Source organism: Oryctolagus cuniculus, chromosome 18, assembly GCF_051225735.1.
Source record: "Oryctolagus cuniculus isolate XC-2025 breed Fujian yellow rabbit chromosome 18, ASM5122573v1, whole genome shotgun sequence".
Taxonomy (NCBI): domain Eukaryota; kingdom Metazoa; phylum Chordata; class Mammalia; order Lagomorpha; family Leporidae; genus Oryctolagus; species Oryctolagus cuniculus.
In genome coordinates this window covers 40,975,417-40,990,802 of record NC_142884.1, presented here as the reverse complement: position 1 = coordinate 40,990,802, position 15,386 = coordinate 40,975,417, and the positions used below count along the sequence as shown (strand labels likewise).

The following is a 15,386-nucleotide window of genomic DNA, read 5'->3' as shown; positions in this document are numbered from 1 at the left end:
GGATCTGGAGCGGGGCCAGTGGCTTTGCCTTTGCGGTGTTCCCATTTGTGCACCCAGCTCCAGCAGACGTCATGGCCTTCATTGTGAGTTGGCCTGGAGAGGCTCTGGCGGGCCTGGGCCAGCTGACACACGCCACTTAGGTTTCCAAGGAGCCAAGCTGTCCCCACTCACGCACAGCTGATGGGCTTGTGGCTAAATGCGGTGCAGTCAGGGCCCTGGGCCAGACTCAGGGCAGGAAATAGAATGCCAACTCCATCACCAGGGAGACAATGGCCTGCGTGCATGATTTATACTGGGGCCAACGAGAAAGCTCAAAGGGCAGTCAGCAGAGGAACGGAGACCAGAGGGCAGCTTGTACGGATCTTGTCTTGCGTTACAACTGTTGACAAGCCACTTAGCAGGCCACAGGTTTAGGTTTGTCTGCGTGTAAGATGGAGGTAACAATATTTACGCATCTCACTGGAGACTTATGAAAATAATCTTCCTGACAGTACACCTGGGACCCATGGATGGAAGGTGGTATGTAAGTGCAGGTGACAAACCGACCGTGTGTGCGTGTGCGCTCAGCCGTGCAGACCCTCCAGCTCACAGGGTGTTGGAAACCAAACAACACAAAAACTAACAGCTCTTGGTTTTAAGTGCATGCGTTTGGCTTTGGATTTGGAGATGGTCAGAAAATTGCATGTGTAACGTAGACTTCGCAACTGTTTCCCCAAACCTGCTGCGGTAATTAGTCACACCGGTGCTTCAGTCATTTGAGAATGCTGTAGTTGCTGATGGTTCACACATATTTGCCAACGTTGCTTTAAAAAAACCCAAATTAATTCTACAGTGTGGTTTATGAGTTGTGCAAAGAGTCTAGAACATTTCTTCCCAAGTTGGACCAGGAATTTATTGAAAAAAAAAAAAAAAGTACAAAGCAGTTGTTCCTTCTCTGTCGATTGCCTGTTCTGAGGAATCCTCCAGAACCTGTGCAGTGTTTTCTGTTCATTTAAGGCACAGTGTTGACCTCAGACCTCCTTGCAAGGTTATTAAATGTTTTCTGTCAACTGGAGTCCTAAGAGAGACTAAGGCTTTGAGTTCTCGGTTAATGAAACCTCTCTAGTGCACATTGTCTGGAATAATTCCCGTGATCTAGGTGAATGTTGACCACTCTAGAAAAACACTTTTGTTGAATAACGCAGATTATGCACTTCATATTTTAAAAATTAGAAAAGAGATACAGAGATAATAAAGATGATATTCAGTTCTCTCACGCAGAATTAACAATCCTGCCAAATGTGAATGCAGGGTCTTCTAAAAGTTTGTGGGAAATGTGCACTATGACAAAAACCCAACACAAACTGATCTTTTAATCCTATTTTCCATGAGCTTTTGGAAGCAAAAGTGCAGTTCTAATGTTTGTCCTTGCTGGTTTGTGGTCTGCTTTGGGGGAGAAGTCTGATTACTGGATCTGGGAAACTCGTGAGATCCTCAGGGTCATTGTCCACAGTGCAGAGGGGGTCCTGCTCCTGCTGCCAGCCTGCATGTAGGGTGGTGGAGTGAGAGCTTTGGAGCTGAGGCAGCGCCTACAGAAGCATTTCAAAGACTTGCTGTCTTGGGTGCTGCTCCACTCCGTAGCGCTCCTGGCTCTTGGCAACAGCACGTAGTGGTCAACACTTGGTGATTTGAGTCTTCGCAACTCCTTTCCCTTTTGTTCCATGCTCACAGAGCTTGCCCAGGCAGGGCAGCACACACAGAGTACATGCTGTGGAGTTTTAATGTGTACGCCTTGTGACGACCACCCAAGGTCTAGAACATCTGGGTCCCAGCAGTGGCTTTATGTCCCTCTGTTACAGGAATTCAGAGTCGGCTCTGCCCTCGTGATGATAATTACAAGGTGGACAACAAAGGGGATTGAAAGTAGGTTTTATTGAGAAACAGAAACTCCTGCTTACCGGGAGGGGTCCCTCGGGGTCTGGGTGTTGTATCAGCTCCAGGGAGCTTATACAGGGAGTACATAGCAGTTGATCAATTCTTCTGCATAGTTTTCGATACATCAGGGCTGTGGTTTGGTTTTTCTGTGTCTCTGGTAGGGTTCCTGATCAGTTAACAAATGTTACTTCGTGGATCACTTGAGAAATGTGGCAGCTGGGGACACGCCTCTTTGTGGTGTGGGCTGGTGTGATGCCAGAGCCTGGTTTCTCAGATCCGCTGTGTTCCCTATCAGCCTTCTTAGCGCAATGTCTTTTGTCTAATCAGTGGGTGGCAGGGCGCACCATCAATAAGCAACACTTGGCTCCTTATTCCCGTAGGAGCCCTTCTAAGTCCTCACACCTTCCACTTATTCCTAAACCCTGACTTTGTCATCTGACTCCCCACCTCAAAGCATTTCATAGGATTCTTATCCTGTCTGGCTCCTTCAGGTCTTAAATATCTCTGCCCTGTTTTCCCGGTCCCCACTACTGGGTCAGCTGGGTTTCGACACCCCCTGACCTGAGACACTTGGCCCACTCAGACTCTCCTGGGGTTTTGTCCACTCTGGGTCCTCACCAAGGCTGCCCTTCCTTGGCCTCCCTAAGTCTCACTTATCCTCCAAATCTCAGCTCAAGCCCCCCCCCCAATTTCTTTCCCTCCCTCTTGTGTCCAGACTTAGGGGGACCATATGGCTGAGTTTCAGCAGAGACTTGGAGCCACAGAAGCCCAGCCAAGCCACTACGCCACTCCTGCTTGTCCCCAGTAATCACAGACATTGCCCAAACCTCCTTCTGTCTTCACCCCTCTCTCACATCAGGGGCCTACCTGAGGGTCTGTCACTTCACAAACCCCAGACCCTCCTCAGTGTCTGTTGCTTCCCTTTCTCCTTCCCTGCTCTTGGGCCTTTGCTACCCAGAGCAGCCAAGTCGTCTCCTGGAGACCTTCAAGTTCCTCCCCGGCTACCCAACAGTCCTGGCACCGGCTTTCCTTAGGGTGGTGGTAGGCAGGGGGGAGGGTTTGAGCAGATAAAGATAAAATCCTTTCCTTCAGACGTGGGGATTCTGCCCCATCCCACCCATGTCCTTTGTCCCCAGCTTCAGTGACTCTCCCACTGTCTCTGTTCCTGGGTGTGACCCTCACTCCCATCCAGACTTTCGGGAGTTCCCAAGGCAGAGCTCTGAGCTCCCTAGCCCAGGAGAGTAAACAAGATGTGACAGCTGGAGTGCTCAGCGCAGGGTCTGTCCGTGGTCTGATTGAGAAAAGCGAGCTAACCTCAAAGCCTGCAGTCCCTTCTCTAATTCCCATCGGCAGGGCAAGTGGGGCCAGGGCTGGAAGCCGTGTGTGCTGGTGGAGGGACGACTTCCAGAAACCCTCTGGTCTATAGTAAGCACAGGCTGTAGCCTGGGGCTGTAGGCCCAGATCCACAGAGAACTCACAGTGAGCCTGTTTCCAGGAGCCGCACGGGGATGCTACTGGATCCTCCTTGGATGGGCACCGGCCAAAGTGCCTTGTGACGGAAACATCTTCCCAGAGAGGGCAGGCGAGAGGCCGTGGGTGGGCGTGAACCTGGTTGGCCTGGTTGTGACTTACAAATGTAATTGGGTTTTCTGGACTGGCACGTGGCAAGTGCAGGCCACCCAGAGAAATTCAGATTCCGGACAGAAAGCAGTTTTTGTTAGACAGCTCACCATGGTAAGCACACTCTGGAGTCTGGCTGGCTGTTTAAGTCTAGGTTTTCATGCTGACTTTGGAAAGTGCCTTCATCACTCTAAGCCTCAGTTTACTTGGCTGTAAAATGGGGGATAACAGTCCCTTCCTCCTCAAATTGCTGTGAGAGGCAAATAAGGTTAATTTTGGGGAAGATGTTGTACAGTATCTGGCACAGAAAAGTGTTTACTAAATATCAGTGCCTTTATTCCCTAATCGAGCTTTAGTTGATGCTCAGTAAATGAGTGAATGATTGGCTGCTGGTCTGGATTTGGCCCTTGAGGGTGCATTTCTGTTCTCCAGTATTTTCGGGCTGAGTCGTTCCAGGCTGGCTACCACAGGGAACGATTTGACCAGGCACATGGGGAAGGCAGAGATGAACCAGATTTCAGCTAGGGGCAGGAGTGCTGAATACGGAAGTTGTAGATCCCGGGAGCTGGCAGGGCACCCCCTGGGGATCCCTCCCCCACCCCGGCTCTAGGCGAGGTTTCCATACAGCGTCATGCCCCGCTGTGCTGCCCCAGAGAAGCCAACTGGATCCTGGTTTTATTCCCAAGCACGGTTCCTGGATTCACCCTGGCAGGACTGTGGCTGTTGTATTGCCTTTCTGGGGCCAGGATGAGACAGGTTGTAGACAGTTTACTATGAACGCACAAGCAGCCAACAGTGGTATCTGGGAGTCCCTGCCTCTTGGCTTTCTCCTTGTCTCCTCACGCAGGCCAGTCTCACCCCCCTCAACACACACACACACACACACACACACACACCTCCCAACCCACGGAGCAGGTCAGGAGTTCATGATCTCTCAGGGCATCGGTTTTACCATCTCGTTCTTCTGTCTTAGCCATTGACTTGCTGTGTGACCCTTGGAAAATGTCTTGCCCTCTCTGGGCCTCCATCTATAGAATCAGGGAATGAGCCCTTCAGTCTCTGAAGGTAGCAGAGCAGTGAATGTGCATGAGGTTGGAACTCTGCCTCCATTGCTTTCTGACTGCGTGCAACCATGACGTTCGGTAGATGGTTTCCCTCTGTAAAGTGGGGACGATCAGCAGATGTCTACCTCATAGGCTGCGGGGGGTTTAAACACAGGGACAGAAGCTGAAGTGCTCAGCATACGGTCTGCCCATGGTCAGGCCCAGAAACGGGAGCTAATACCAAAAGCCAGCAGCCCCTTCGCTGATTCCTGTGAGCTAGGCTAGGTAATCCTCTGTCTGTGGCAGTGTGTGTGTGTATGTGTGTGTGTGGCCTCCCCGGCACTCTGGGAAGGTTGTTTTTTTCCCCCAAGAAACCTTTTATTTAAAGAATGCAAATTTCCTAAGTAGAACTTTAGGAATATACTGTGATTCTTCCCACCATACCCGCCCTCCCACCCACACTCCCACCCGTCCTCCCTCTCCCATTCCCATTCCCAGTCCCATTCTCCATTTTCATTTTCAGTTAACTTTACACACAGAAGACCCACTCTGTGCTAAGTAAAGATGTCAACAATTTGCACACACACACACACAAACTGGGAATAAATTTTACAGTTAACTCTCATAACACAACTCAACTGAGGGCAGAGGTCCTGCATGGGGAGTTAGTGCACAGTGACTCCTGTTGTTAATTTAACAATTAACACTCTTACGTATGACGTCAGTGGCCACTCTGGAAGATTTCACCTCGGCACCCTCCCTGGCACCTCACGTCGCGAAGCCGTGAGTCATGGCTGCCTCCCTCCCTGCAGTGGGCCCCGGTCTTGGGGAACCCTGTGCCTCAGTTACTTCTCAAGTAGTTTCATTTGGACAGACCCTGCCAGCCTGGAGGTGAGTAGCCATTGAGGGGGAGCGGGGCCGCCCGCCCAGTCAGCTGCTGCCGGAGTCCCGTCTGCACCCCTGGGCCCCTGCAGCAGGCTTCTGGGTTTAAAATCCCGTCCACTCCACTCCACGCTGAGACTCCCGGCCGCCTTCCTCCCTTTTTGGACCGCCGGGTGCTCCCTTCACAAGTGGACACTCTGCTAAGTGATGCAGGAAGTAGGCCCCGGGGAGGCAGATAGAGTGCAGCGAGCAGATAACCGAGGGAGCCTCTGGACGCCTGTGGGGCCTGGGGCAGGGTCAGAGATAAGCGGAAATGCCAGGCTTATCGCTCCCGCTCCAGCCCGCGTCTCCCAGAGAAGCCATCCCTGCCTGCCGGCCGCGGTGCACCTCACTCCCAGGGCTCCAGGCGGCTGGGCGGCATCCATCTGCCCGGACAAACCCGGAGTTGGCACAGCCCGGCGGCCGCAGGATGGGGACTCTGTGCCCCGCTCCCGCACTGCGCAGTCCCAGCGCCAGAGGCCAGCAGCGGGCATCGGGTTACCTGCAGATACTCGCGGTAAGGGCAGCTCAGAGGCTGAAGGCTTTGCCGTGGGAGCCTGAGGAACACTTGGGAGGGCCGTGGGACTGAGCGAGCCCGGTGACAACTGTTCCCCAGACCCGGGGCCTCTTGGACCAAGAATCTCCGCGGGCAGAAAGTGCTGGCTGATGGGCGCACTGTGGGGACGGCGGCCTGGGGGGCAGTGGTGCAGGGGCAGCCGACACCCGAAGCCATCCGCTCTTTTCTCTGAGGTTCCTTTTCCTCTCCGTCTTCCTTTCTTGAGGGAGCACGTGTTTGTGCGGTCTGGGCTCACACCAGCGACCGGTGTGTGCAGGGAGGCCTGGCTGGGACCAGGTGCCTGGGATGGGGTGGGGGGTGCTGATGGAGGGTTCCAGGGTTGTCCCCGCTGCTGGCTCCTCCCCCAGTGCACAGCTAGCTGGTGAGTGAGCACACCGCCCTCTCCCTGGGCGGACCACGTGGACAGCAGGAGCAAGGTGGGGTGGCCTGCGGGTGCTGTGCTGAGTGAGGGTTTTTCTGGGGCGAATGCTCAGACCTGTGGCTTTAGAAGAGCTTCCTGTGCAGGCCACTAAAGCTGAGCCCCGAGAGGAGACAGGCGTTCCAGGTACACAGCTGTCGGGGGAGTGCCTTGCATCAAGGAGAAAGGGGCGCTTCTCCTTTCAACACCTGGCTCCCTTCCTGCGGAAAGTTCTCCTGCTCTTTGATTTTGTTAGTGACCCTTCCCAGCCACATGCGCTGTTGTTATAAATACACCATCAACAAAGGGGACCGTGTGTCCCCTTGACTTCTGCATAACTGGCTGCCCGTCCTGGGCCCCAGAGCAGAACACACTGAGGTCTCTTAGCTGTTTCTTCTGATCCTTGCCTCGGTGTTTCTGCATTGTCAGTTTTGCACGTGACCTCTCAGGAAGGCTGAGCTCTCCTACTCCTGACTTCCCCTTCATGTCTCCACGATAGGTATACTACTGGTTTTACTTGATAAAGTACTTATATTATTGTGACTGTAAATATTATTCTTTGCAAAATCGACGATTATATTTTAGTCTCATTCATTGTTTTAGAATTTTATGTATTTATTTAAAAGACATGGTGACCGAGACAGAGGGAGAGACAGATAGGGATCTTCTATCTGCTTGTTCACTCCCCAGATGCCTGCAACAGCCAAGACTGGACCAGGAAATGCACCCTGGTTTCCATGTAGGTGGCAGGGACCCAAGCACTTGAGCCATCCTCCACTGCTGTTCCAGGCGCATTAGCAGGAAGCTGAATTGGAAGTGGGGCAGCCAGGATTCAAATCGGCACTCCAGGATGAGATGTGGGCGACCCAGCTGGCAGCTTAGCCAGCAGTGCCATGATGCCTGCCCCTCATTTTTTCTTATAAAAACCCAAGTTTTCTTCTATAAAAAATATTTATTTGAAACTTAATTTCAACATTAGTCTCCTCACTCCTAATAATATGGTTAATTCTCTGTGTCAGTGTTACCAGACCTGCCCATTGTCTGCAATGGACTTTGAGAAAATCCATTTTATTGGCACCCAAAGGCTAAATTACTCTGTTTAAAACATACTGAACTCCCAATACTGGCAAAAGTATTACATGCACCACTTAAAAAATCTGAACTTACATTATGAATCTACATCACTGATTGTTGAAATGAAGTCGTTTTAGGGACAGGTATTGGCACAGCAGCTAAGACACCACCTAGGATGCCTGCATCCCATATGGAATGCCTGGTTTGAGTCCCAGCTCTGCTCCTGATTCTGTCTTCCTGCTATTGTACACCCTAGGGGGCAGTGGTAAAGTCTCAAGTACTTGAGTTCCTGCAACCCATGTGAGAGAACTGGGTTGAATTCCTAGCTCCTGGTTTCAGCTTAGTGTGGTGTTGGCTACTGTAGGCATTTGGGGAGTGAACCAGCAGGTGGGAGTATTCTCTGTTTCTCTGCTTCTCAAATAAGTAAATGCAATTTTTAAAAATATTTATTTATTTGAAAGGCAGAGTTACAGAGAGGCAGAGGCAGAGAGAGAGGGTCTTCCATCCACTGGTTCACTCCCCAGATGGCCACAATGGCCAAAGCCAGCAGCTAGAAGCTTCTCCCAGATCTTCCACATGGGTGCAGGGACCCAAGCACTTAGGCCATCTTCCACTGCTTTCCCAGGCCATAGCAGAGAGCTGGATCAGAAGTGGAGCAACCAGGACTCAAACCAGAGCCCATATGGGATGCTGGCACTACAGGCAGTGACTTTACTTGCTATGTCACAGTGCCAGCCCAAGTAAATACAGTTTTTTTTTAAAAAAGGCAGCCAGACAAAAAAAAAATGACCTAAATGAAAGATCTCTGTGAGTGAGATCCCAGTGGAAAGAAGGGACCATCAAAAAAGGAGGTACCTTTCTCTGAAGGGAGGAGAGAACTTTCACTTTGATTATGGCCTTGTCTAAATAAGAGTGGAGTTTGTGAACTCAAGAGGCTTCCATAGCCTTGGCAGCTCATGACAAGAGCCTCGGGTGATTACTGCCATCATAAATAAGAGTGTCAGTTGTTAAATCAACAACAGGAGTCACTGTGCTCTTACTCCCCATGTAGGGCCTCTGTCCTTAATGTGTTATACTATGCGAATTAATGGTGAAACTAGTATTCAAACAGTACTTTATCCTTTGTGTGTCTGTGTGGGTGCAATCTGTTGAAATCTACTTGGTATATACTAAGTTGATCTTATGTATATAAAGATAATTAAAAATGAATCTTAAGGAAGAATGGGATGGGAGAGGGAGTAGGAGATGGGATGGTTTGCAGGTGGGAGGGTGGTTATGGGGGGAAAAGCCCCTATAATCCAAAATTTATACTTTCAAAATTTATATTTATTAAATAAAAGTTTTCTTTAAAAAAAAAAGGCAGCCAGAAAAATGTTTCAATTATTTTTCTTTAAAATAAGGTGTGAAGAGGAACCACAGTAACAAATTCGCTCGTCCCCATCTCCAGTGATAGCTTGGTGTGGTTCAGTGTGGTTCACAGGAACTGGGCAGGTGCATTCTCCAGGCCGCAGCCACATCTCCTAAGTGTACTGCCTACGCCTGCTCAATGCTAGTGTTTCTATGTTCAGAGGTCATTCCAATAACTTGTCACCACTGGCTGGGACTTAAAGCATTTTCCAGATTCTAAAACCAGTGTTATCGTCCCAACCCTTTTCTTCTGCAGGATTTATAAGTTTTAGAAAAAGGGCCTTGGGGCTGGCACTGTGGCGCAGCAGGTAGAGCTGCTGCCTGTGGTGCTGGTATCCCGTGTGGGCGCTGGTTCGAGTCCTGGATGCTCCATTTCCTATCTAGCTCTCTGCTGTGGCTTGTGGGGGTGGTGGAAGATGGCCCAGGTCCTTGGGCCCCTGCACTCATGTGGGAGACCCGGAGGAAGCTCCTGGCCCCTGGCTTCAGATTGGCACAGATGGAAGACTTCTCTGCCTCTCTAACTCTGCCTTTCAAATAAATAGATAAGTCTTTAAAAAAAAAAAAGAAGAAGAAGAAGAAGAAAAGAACAAGAACAAGGGCCTCAGTCTTGCCGTTTTCGAACAGGGTCTGTGCATGTCACATTTTGAAGACCACGTTCCCTGAGCTAGGAAGGTTTGCAGAAACCACGGGTGCTTTCAGTAACCTTGCTTAGAACTCAGATTTCCTAGGGGGTCTCTTAATTCCTTTTGTTCTCCTTGCACCCTCTCTGCCATCATCATGCTAAACCAACATTGGAGCACACCCGTGTGTCAAGTGCAGTTCTAGGTGCCTGACAAGCATTCCCGCGAACTCCAGACAGTTCCATGAAATGTATGTTGTGTTATTCTCATGTTTCAGATCAGCAAGGGCAGACTCGTGGAGGTTACGTAACACTGGGCCACCATTCTGGCTGAAACCTGTTGGAGGAAGGGGTTAATCCAGACAGCCTGGCTCCAGGCTTCATGCTCTCATTTACTACACGTCTTCATGAACTTACATTATTTTGCATACTCATTCTCTCCCCTTGGAGTCCATCCTGCTGTGGACTCTCCATTCTCCTGCTTCAAGTTGGGGCCTAGGTTGAAGCTTTTGCCTCTTGGAACTCTTTGTGTTGTTTGATTTGTTTATTCCTTCATTTTTGCTGGAATATACCCTCAATGAAGCTTCCTTAGAAACAGTGCTCAGGGATGCATAATGTGGTGCAGAAGATTAAGCCGCTGCTTGTGACATTGCATATCAGAGTGCTAGTTTGCACCCCATCACCTCTGCTTCCCATCCAACTGACTGCTAACGCACCTGGGAAGGTAGTAGAAGGTGACCCAAGTCACCTTAGGCCCCTGCTACCCACATGGGAGACCTGGCTGGAGTTCTAGGCTTCTGGCTTCAACTTGGCACAGATCTGGCTGTTGTGGCCATGTGGGGAGTGAACTAGCAGATGGAAGACCTCTCTCTGTCTCTCCCTCTCTCTTTGTCAGTTTGCCTGTCAAGTAAATAAAATACATTTTTTTTCTTTTTTTTTAAATTTTTTTATTTTTTGACAGGCAGAGTGGACAGTGAGAGAGACAGAGAGAAAGGTCTTCCTTTGCCGCTGGTTCACCCTCCAATGGCCACCGCAGCCGGCACGCTGTGGCCAGTGCACTGTGCTGATCCAAAGGCAGGAGCCAGGTGCTTCTCCCGGTCTCCCATGGGGTGCAGGGCCCAAGCACTTGGGCCATCCTCCACTGCACTCCCGGGCCACAGCAGAGAGCTGGCCTGGAAGAGGGGCAACCGGGACAGAATCCGGCGACCCGATCAGGACTAGAACCCCGTGTGCCGGCGCCGCAGGCGGATGATTAACCTATTGAGCCGTGGCGCCGGCTAAAAATAAATTTATAAAAAACTTTTTAAAGTGCCGGCACCACGGCTCAATAAGCTAATCCTCCACCCACGACGCCGGCATCCAGGGTTCTAGTTCCGGTCGGGGTGCCAGATTCTGTCCCGGTTGCTCCTCTTCCAGTCCACCTCTCTGCTGTGGCCCGGGAGTACAGTGGAGGATGGCCCAAGTGCTTGGGCCCTGCACCCCATGGGAGACCAGGATAAGTACCTGGCTCCTGGCTTCGGATCAGCGTGGTGTGCCAGCTGCAGCGCGCCGGCCACAGCGGCCACTGGGGGGTGAACCAACGGAAAAGGAAGACCTTTCTTTCTGTCTCTCACTGTCCACTCTGCCTGTCCAAAAAATAAAATTAAAATTAAAATTAAAATTAAAAAAAAAGGAAGTGGAACAGCTGGGTCTGGAACCAGTGACCATATGCGATGCCAGTGCTTCAGGCCAGGGTGTTAACCCACTGAACCACAGCAATGGACCCAATCTTTTTTTTTTTTTTAATTTGGGGAACTTTTGTAATCTTTTTATGTCAATCTAAATTTGCATAATTACTATAGTGTTTCTTTGATAAATTCCTTCATTCTTTCTCTCATTTCTCTCCCAGTTAGATAAGAGATCAGCTAGATTCATTGTCTAACAGGGTTTTTTTTATTTTATTTTATTTATTCATTTGAAAGGCAGAGTTAGAGAGAGGTCTTCCATCCGCTAGTTCACTCCTCAAATGTCTACAATGGCCAGGGCTGGGCTAGGCTGAAGCCAAGAGCCAGGAGCTTCTTCTGGATCTCCCATGTGGGTGCAGTGTCCCAAGCCCTTGGGCCACCTTTGCTGCTTTTCCAGGTGCATTGGCAGGGAGCTGGGTCAGAAGTGGAGCAGCCAGGACTTAAACTGGCACCCACATGGATGTCAGCACTGCAAGCAGTGGCTTAACCCACTACACCACAGCGCCGACCCCTAACATCTTCTCTCCTTATCTCTATCTCTTCATGTTAAATTTAAAAAAAAAAAAATTAATTAATTTATTTAAGAGAGTGACAGAGAGAGAGGGAGAGAGGGAGACCAGAGAGATGGAGCTTCCATTCACTGATTCACTCTCCCAATCACTTAACAGCTGTGGCTGGGCCAGGCCAAAGGCAGGAGTCAGGAACTCCACCTGGGTCTCCCACATAGTGGCAGGGACCCAGATATTTGGGGCATCACCTACCTGTTGCCTCCCAGGTGGGCATCAGAAGGAAGCTGGATTGGAAGTGTGGAGTAGCTGGGACTTGAACCAAGCACTCTCATAGAGAATACAGGTTTCCCAAGTGGCAGCTTAATCTTCTGTGCTACAGTGTCCACCCCTTCATCTTTTGCTTCTGTTCTCTGGGATACTATCTTAACTTTAGCATGTATTGGGTTTTAAAAGTTTTAATTTCCAGGACCTGTGTTTTACTCAACAGAGGTTCTTTTTTCAACAACATCCTCTTTTTAAAAAAAAATGAAAAGTCAATGTATTTTTATGTATTTGAAAGGCAGAGAGAGAGAGAGAGAGAGAGAGAGAGAGAGAGAGATCTCCCATCTGCTGATCCACTCCTCAGATGACTGCAACAGCTGTGGCTGGGCCAGGCTGAAGCTGGGAACTGGGAAGTTAATCCTGGTCTTCCACATGGGTGGCAAGGACCCAAGTACTTAAGCCATCACCTGCTGCCTCCCAGTATGTGAATCAACAGGTAGCTGGAATTGGGACAGAAATGGAGCTGGGGTTCAACCCAGGCCCTCCGATATGGGATGTGGGCGTCCCAAGTGGCATGTTAACCACTAGGCTACACCCTGGCCCCTCTTTTTTAATGAACAGAATAGCCTTTCATACTTTTCCGTGGCTACAAATGGAACTTTCTTCTGTTCCATTTTCCTGTCTCCTCTATGGTTATGTTTATGTTTACTTGTTTTCATCTTGAGGACTTTCTTTGAATACCTGGTGATCCTGTTTCTCACCTGTGCGTATTTCAGAACAAGGTACGACAAATGGTGGCTGCATGAGGCTTGTTAATTGCTTGGCTTTGTTGAGGTGGATCACGTGGAGAGCCCCCACGAGACCCCTAAAGCCAGGACATGTGGACCCCTGAGTTTCCCCAGAAACAGCCTCTGACCTCTGGCGGTGGGGCTCTCCTGGCCGTACCCTTCTGTGTGGGGGTGTGGAGAAGGAGGAGAGCCACTGTTAGGGAACAGACTCCCTGGTCTTGCGTTTCTGCCACTGTTTATTCTGCCTGGGGTCTCGCAGGGCAGCAGCTAGCTTTCCTCTTATTTGCATATTTGCCTTTGTGCACGGTTAGGCTGGGGTTTTCTCCTACGTGCTTCTCCAACTCCCTCCACAGCTTCCCATCTTCCAGAACCCACTGCTAACTCTCACTCTCCAGCGGCTCCTCTCCCACGCTTGGTTGTCAAGGGCTTGTGTTTATTTTCTTCATTCCCTTTCACTTTGATAAAATCTCTAAGGGGGAAGGAGATAAATATGGGAGGTCAACCTTTCAACTGGAGTCAGTCGTAATACCATTTGTAAATGTGGCTGGTGCTCTCTCTCTCTCACTGCATGAGACCCAGGACCCTGTGGTCAGCGGAAGAGCAGGGAAGAGCCTGGGGACTCAATGCGAACAGGTCAGCCTGTGCTTTTCTGGGAGGGATCAGCTGCTTTGTCCTTACCCAGAAACCATGCAGTGTTATTTACTGGGTTTGCTGTTCCACTGAGGCAAGCAACCGCTCTTCTCTGGCCTTCCTCCTCTTGGTTTAGGGCGTGGAATGCCTCCCCTATGCTCTGGGAAGGCACCGTCTCCCCAAAGAGTGTCCCATGCTGTGCCCTGTGCATCAGGCAGTGTTGGTGAGAAGCCACGGGTCAGCCCTCGGGGAACTCATGTGCTCACAAACTCAGTGGTCTTGGAGCCTGGGAAACAAAAAACGATTCAAAGGTGATCTTCCTGCCACTCAAAAGCTAATTATTGGAGCCGATGTTGTGATGCAGCAGGTTGAGCTGTCGCCTGGGATACCATCATCCCATGTGGGTGCTGGTTTGTTTCTCAGCTGCTCCACTTCAGATCCAGCTTCCTGCTAATGGCCTGGGAAAAGCAGTGGAAGATGGCCCAAGTGTTTGGGCCTCTGCCACCTACATGGGAGACCTGGATGAGGTTCTTGGCTCCTGGCTTTGGCCAGGCCAAGCCCCGGCCATTGTGGCATCTGGGGGATGAACCAGCAAACGGAAGATCTCTCTTTTTCTCTCTCTTTGTGTGTGTGTGTGTGTGTGTATCTCCTTTTCTCCCTGTAAAAACTGACTTTCAAATACATAAACAAATCTTAAAAAAAAAAAACACTAATTATTAAGCACACTTTCTGGCACAGTGAGTTGAGCTGCTGCTTGGGACATCCATATCCCTTACTGGAGTGCTGGTTCAGTCTTGGCGGCTCTGCTTCCAATCCAGGTCCCTACTAATGCACCTGGGAAGAGGCAGATGATAAATCAGATTCTGGGGCCTCTACCACCTATGTGGGAGACTGGCTCCTGGCTTTGTCCGGGCCCAGCCCTGGCTATTGGGGAGTATTTGGAAACCATGCCAAACACAGGCCCTGTGACTCTTTAGGGCCCTACCAAGTCTTTCAGTTTACAAACTGGGTGCTGGGTGCCTAAGTAGTCATTATCAGGGTGGCTGGGAGTCTCAGGGAAACATCCCCCAGAGGGCCCTGCAAGGAACGTAGCCCTCAGATGAGCTCAGCCAGTACCTGGGCCAGCATCCCTCAGTTCTGTTTTTGGGTGAAAACGACTACTGACTAAGGGTCCAGGTGGTGAGGGGACCTGAAAATTCACTATACAAGTGTGTGTTTTGGGGGCCGACTTTGTTGGGTAGTGGGTAAAGCTGCCGCCTGCGATGCTGGCATCCCATATGGGTACCGGTTCGAGTCCTGGCTGCTCTACTTCTGATCCAGCTCCTTGCTAATATACCTGGGAAAGCAGTAGAAGATGGTCCAAGTGCTTGGGTCCCTGACCCACATGGGAGACCTGGAAGAAGCTCCTGGCTCCTGGCTTTTGCCTGGCCTAGCCCTGTCCATTGTGGCCATTTGGGGAGTGAACCTACGGATGGAAGACTTCTCCCTCTCTTTCTCTGTCTCTCTCTGACTACCCCCCACCCCTGTAACTTTGTCTTTCAAATAAATAAAATAAATCTTAAAAAAAAAAATGTGTGTGTTGGGCATCAGCAAAGCAGGGGCCCTGAAATTTGTAATTCGCAGAAACATCAGCATTTTCATTATGGCTCAAGTCAGAACTTGGTCGAATGGTGTCACCTTTCTTTCTATTTTGGTCTTGCTTTTTACTGGCGATCTGAGATGTCTGGGGCAGGTGAGACCCCATCTGCTCAGTGCTTTGGGTCTTCAAAGGTCTTACTCTGCCCTGGGGTCCCTAAGGCCCCTGGTGATGTTCAGCTGACACATTTGTTACCTAAGTGACCCTTGTTCTAGCTCCATGAGCCCCTGCCCTCCCTGAGCAGATTCTTAAAATATTTGCCCATC

The 15,386-nt window shown here is 50.2% G+C and overlaps 1 protein-coding gene across 8 annotated transcripts in view; it reads left to right on the top strand.

The window, feature by feature from the left end:
• MYLK3 (myosin light chain kinase 3) overlaps positions 1-15,386 on the top strand; it is a 69,148-nt gene that overhangs the window by 11,618 nt on the left and 42,144 nt on the right. Inside the window, exons 1-2 of one of the 8 annotated variants that reach the window (XM_089318844.1) lie at positions 317-519; positions 1,839-1,902. The exons of 1 other annotated variant lie outside the window; for it this stretch is intronic. Coding sequence is in view for 4 of the 7 variants with exons in the window: in XM_008248378.5 (XP_008246600.2) it covers positions 5,929-6,015 (87 nt within the window). In the remaining 3 variants the exon portion in view is untranslated. Of the gene's footprint in view, positions 1-261; positions 524-1,838; positions 1,903-5,799; positions 6,016-15,386 lie in introns of those variants that run through there. 6 more of the 8 variants (XM_089318843.1, XM_051833906.3, XM_051833905.3 and 3 more) reach the window with 6 other exon arrangements.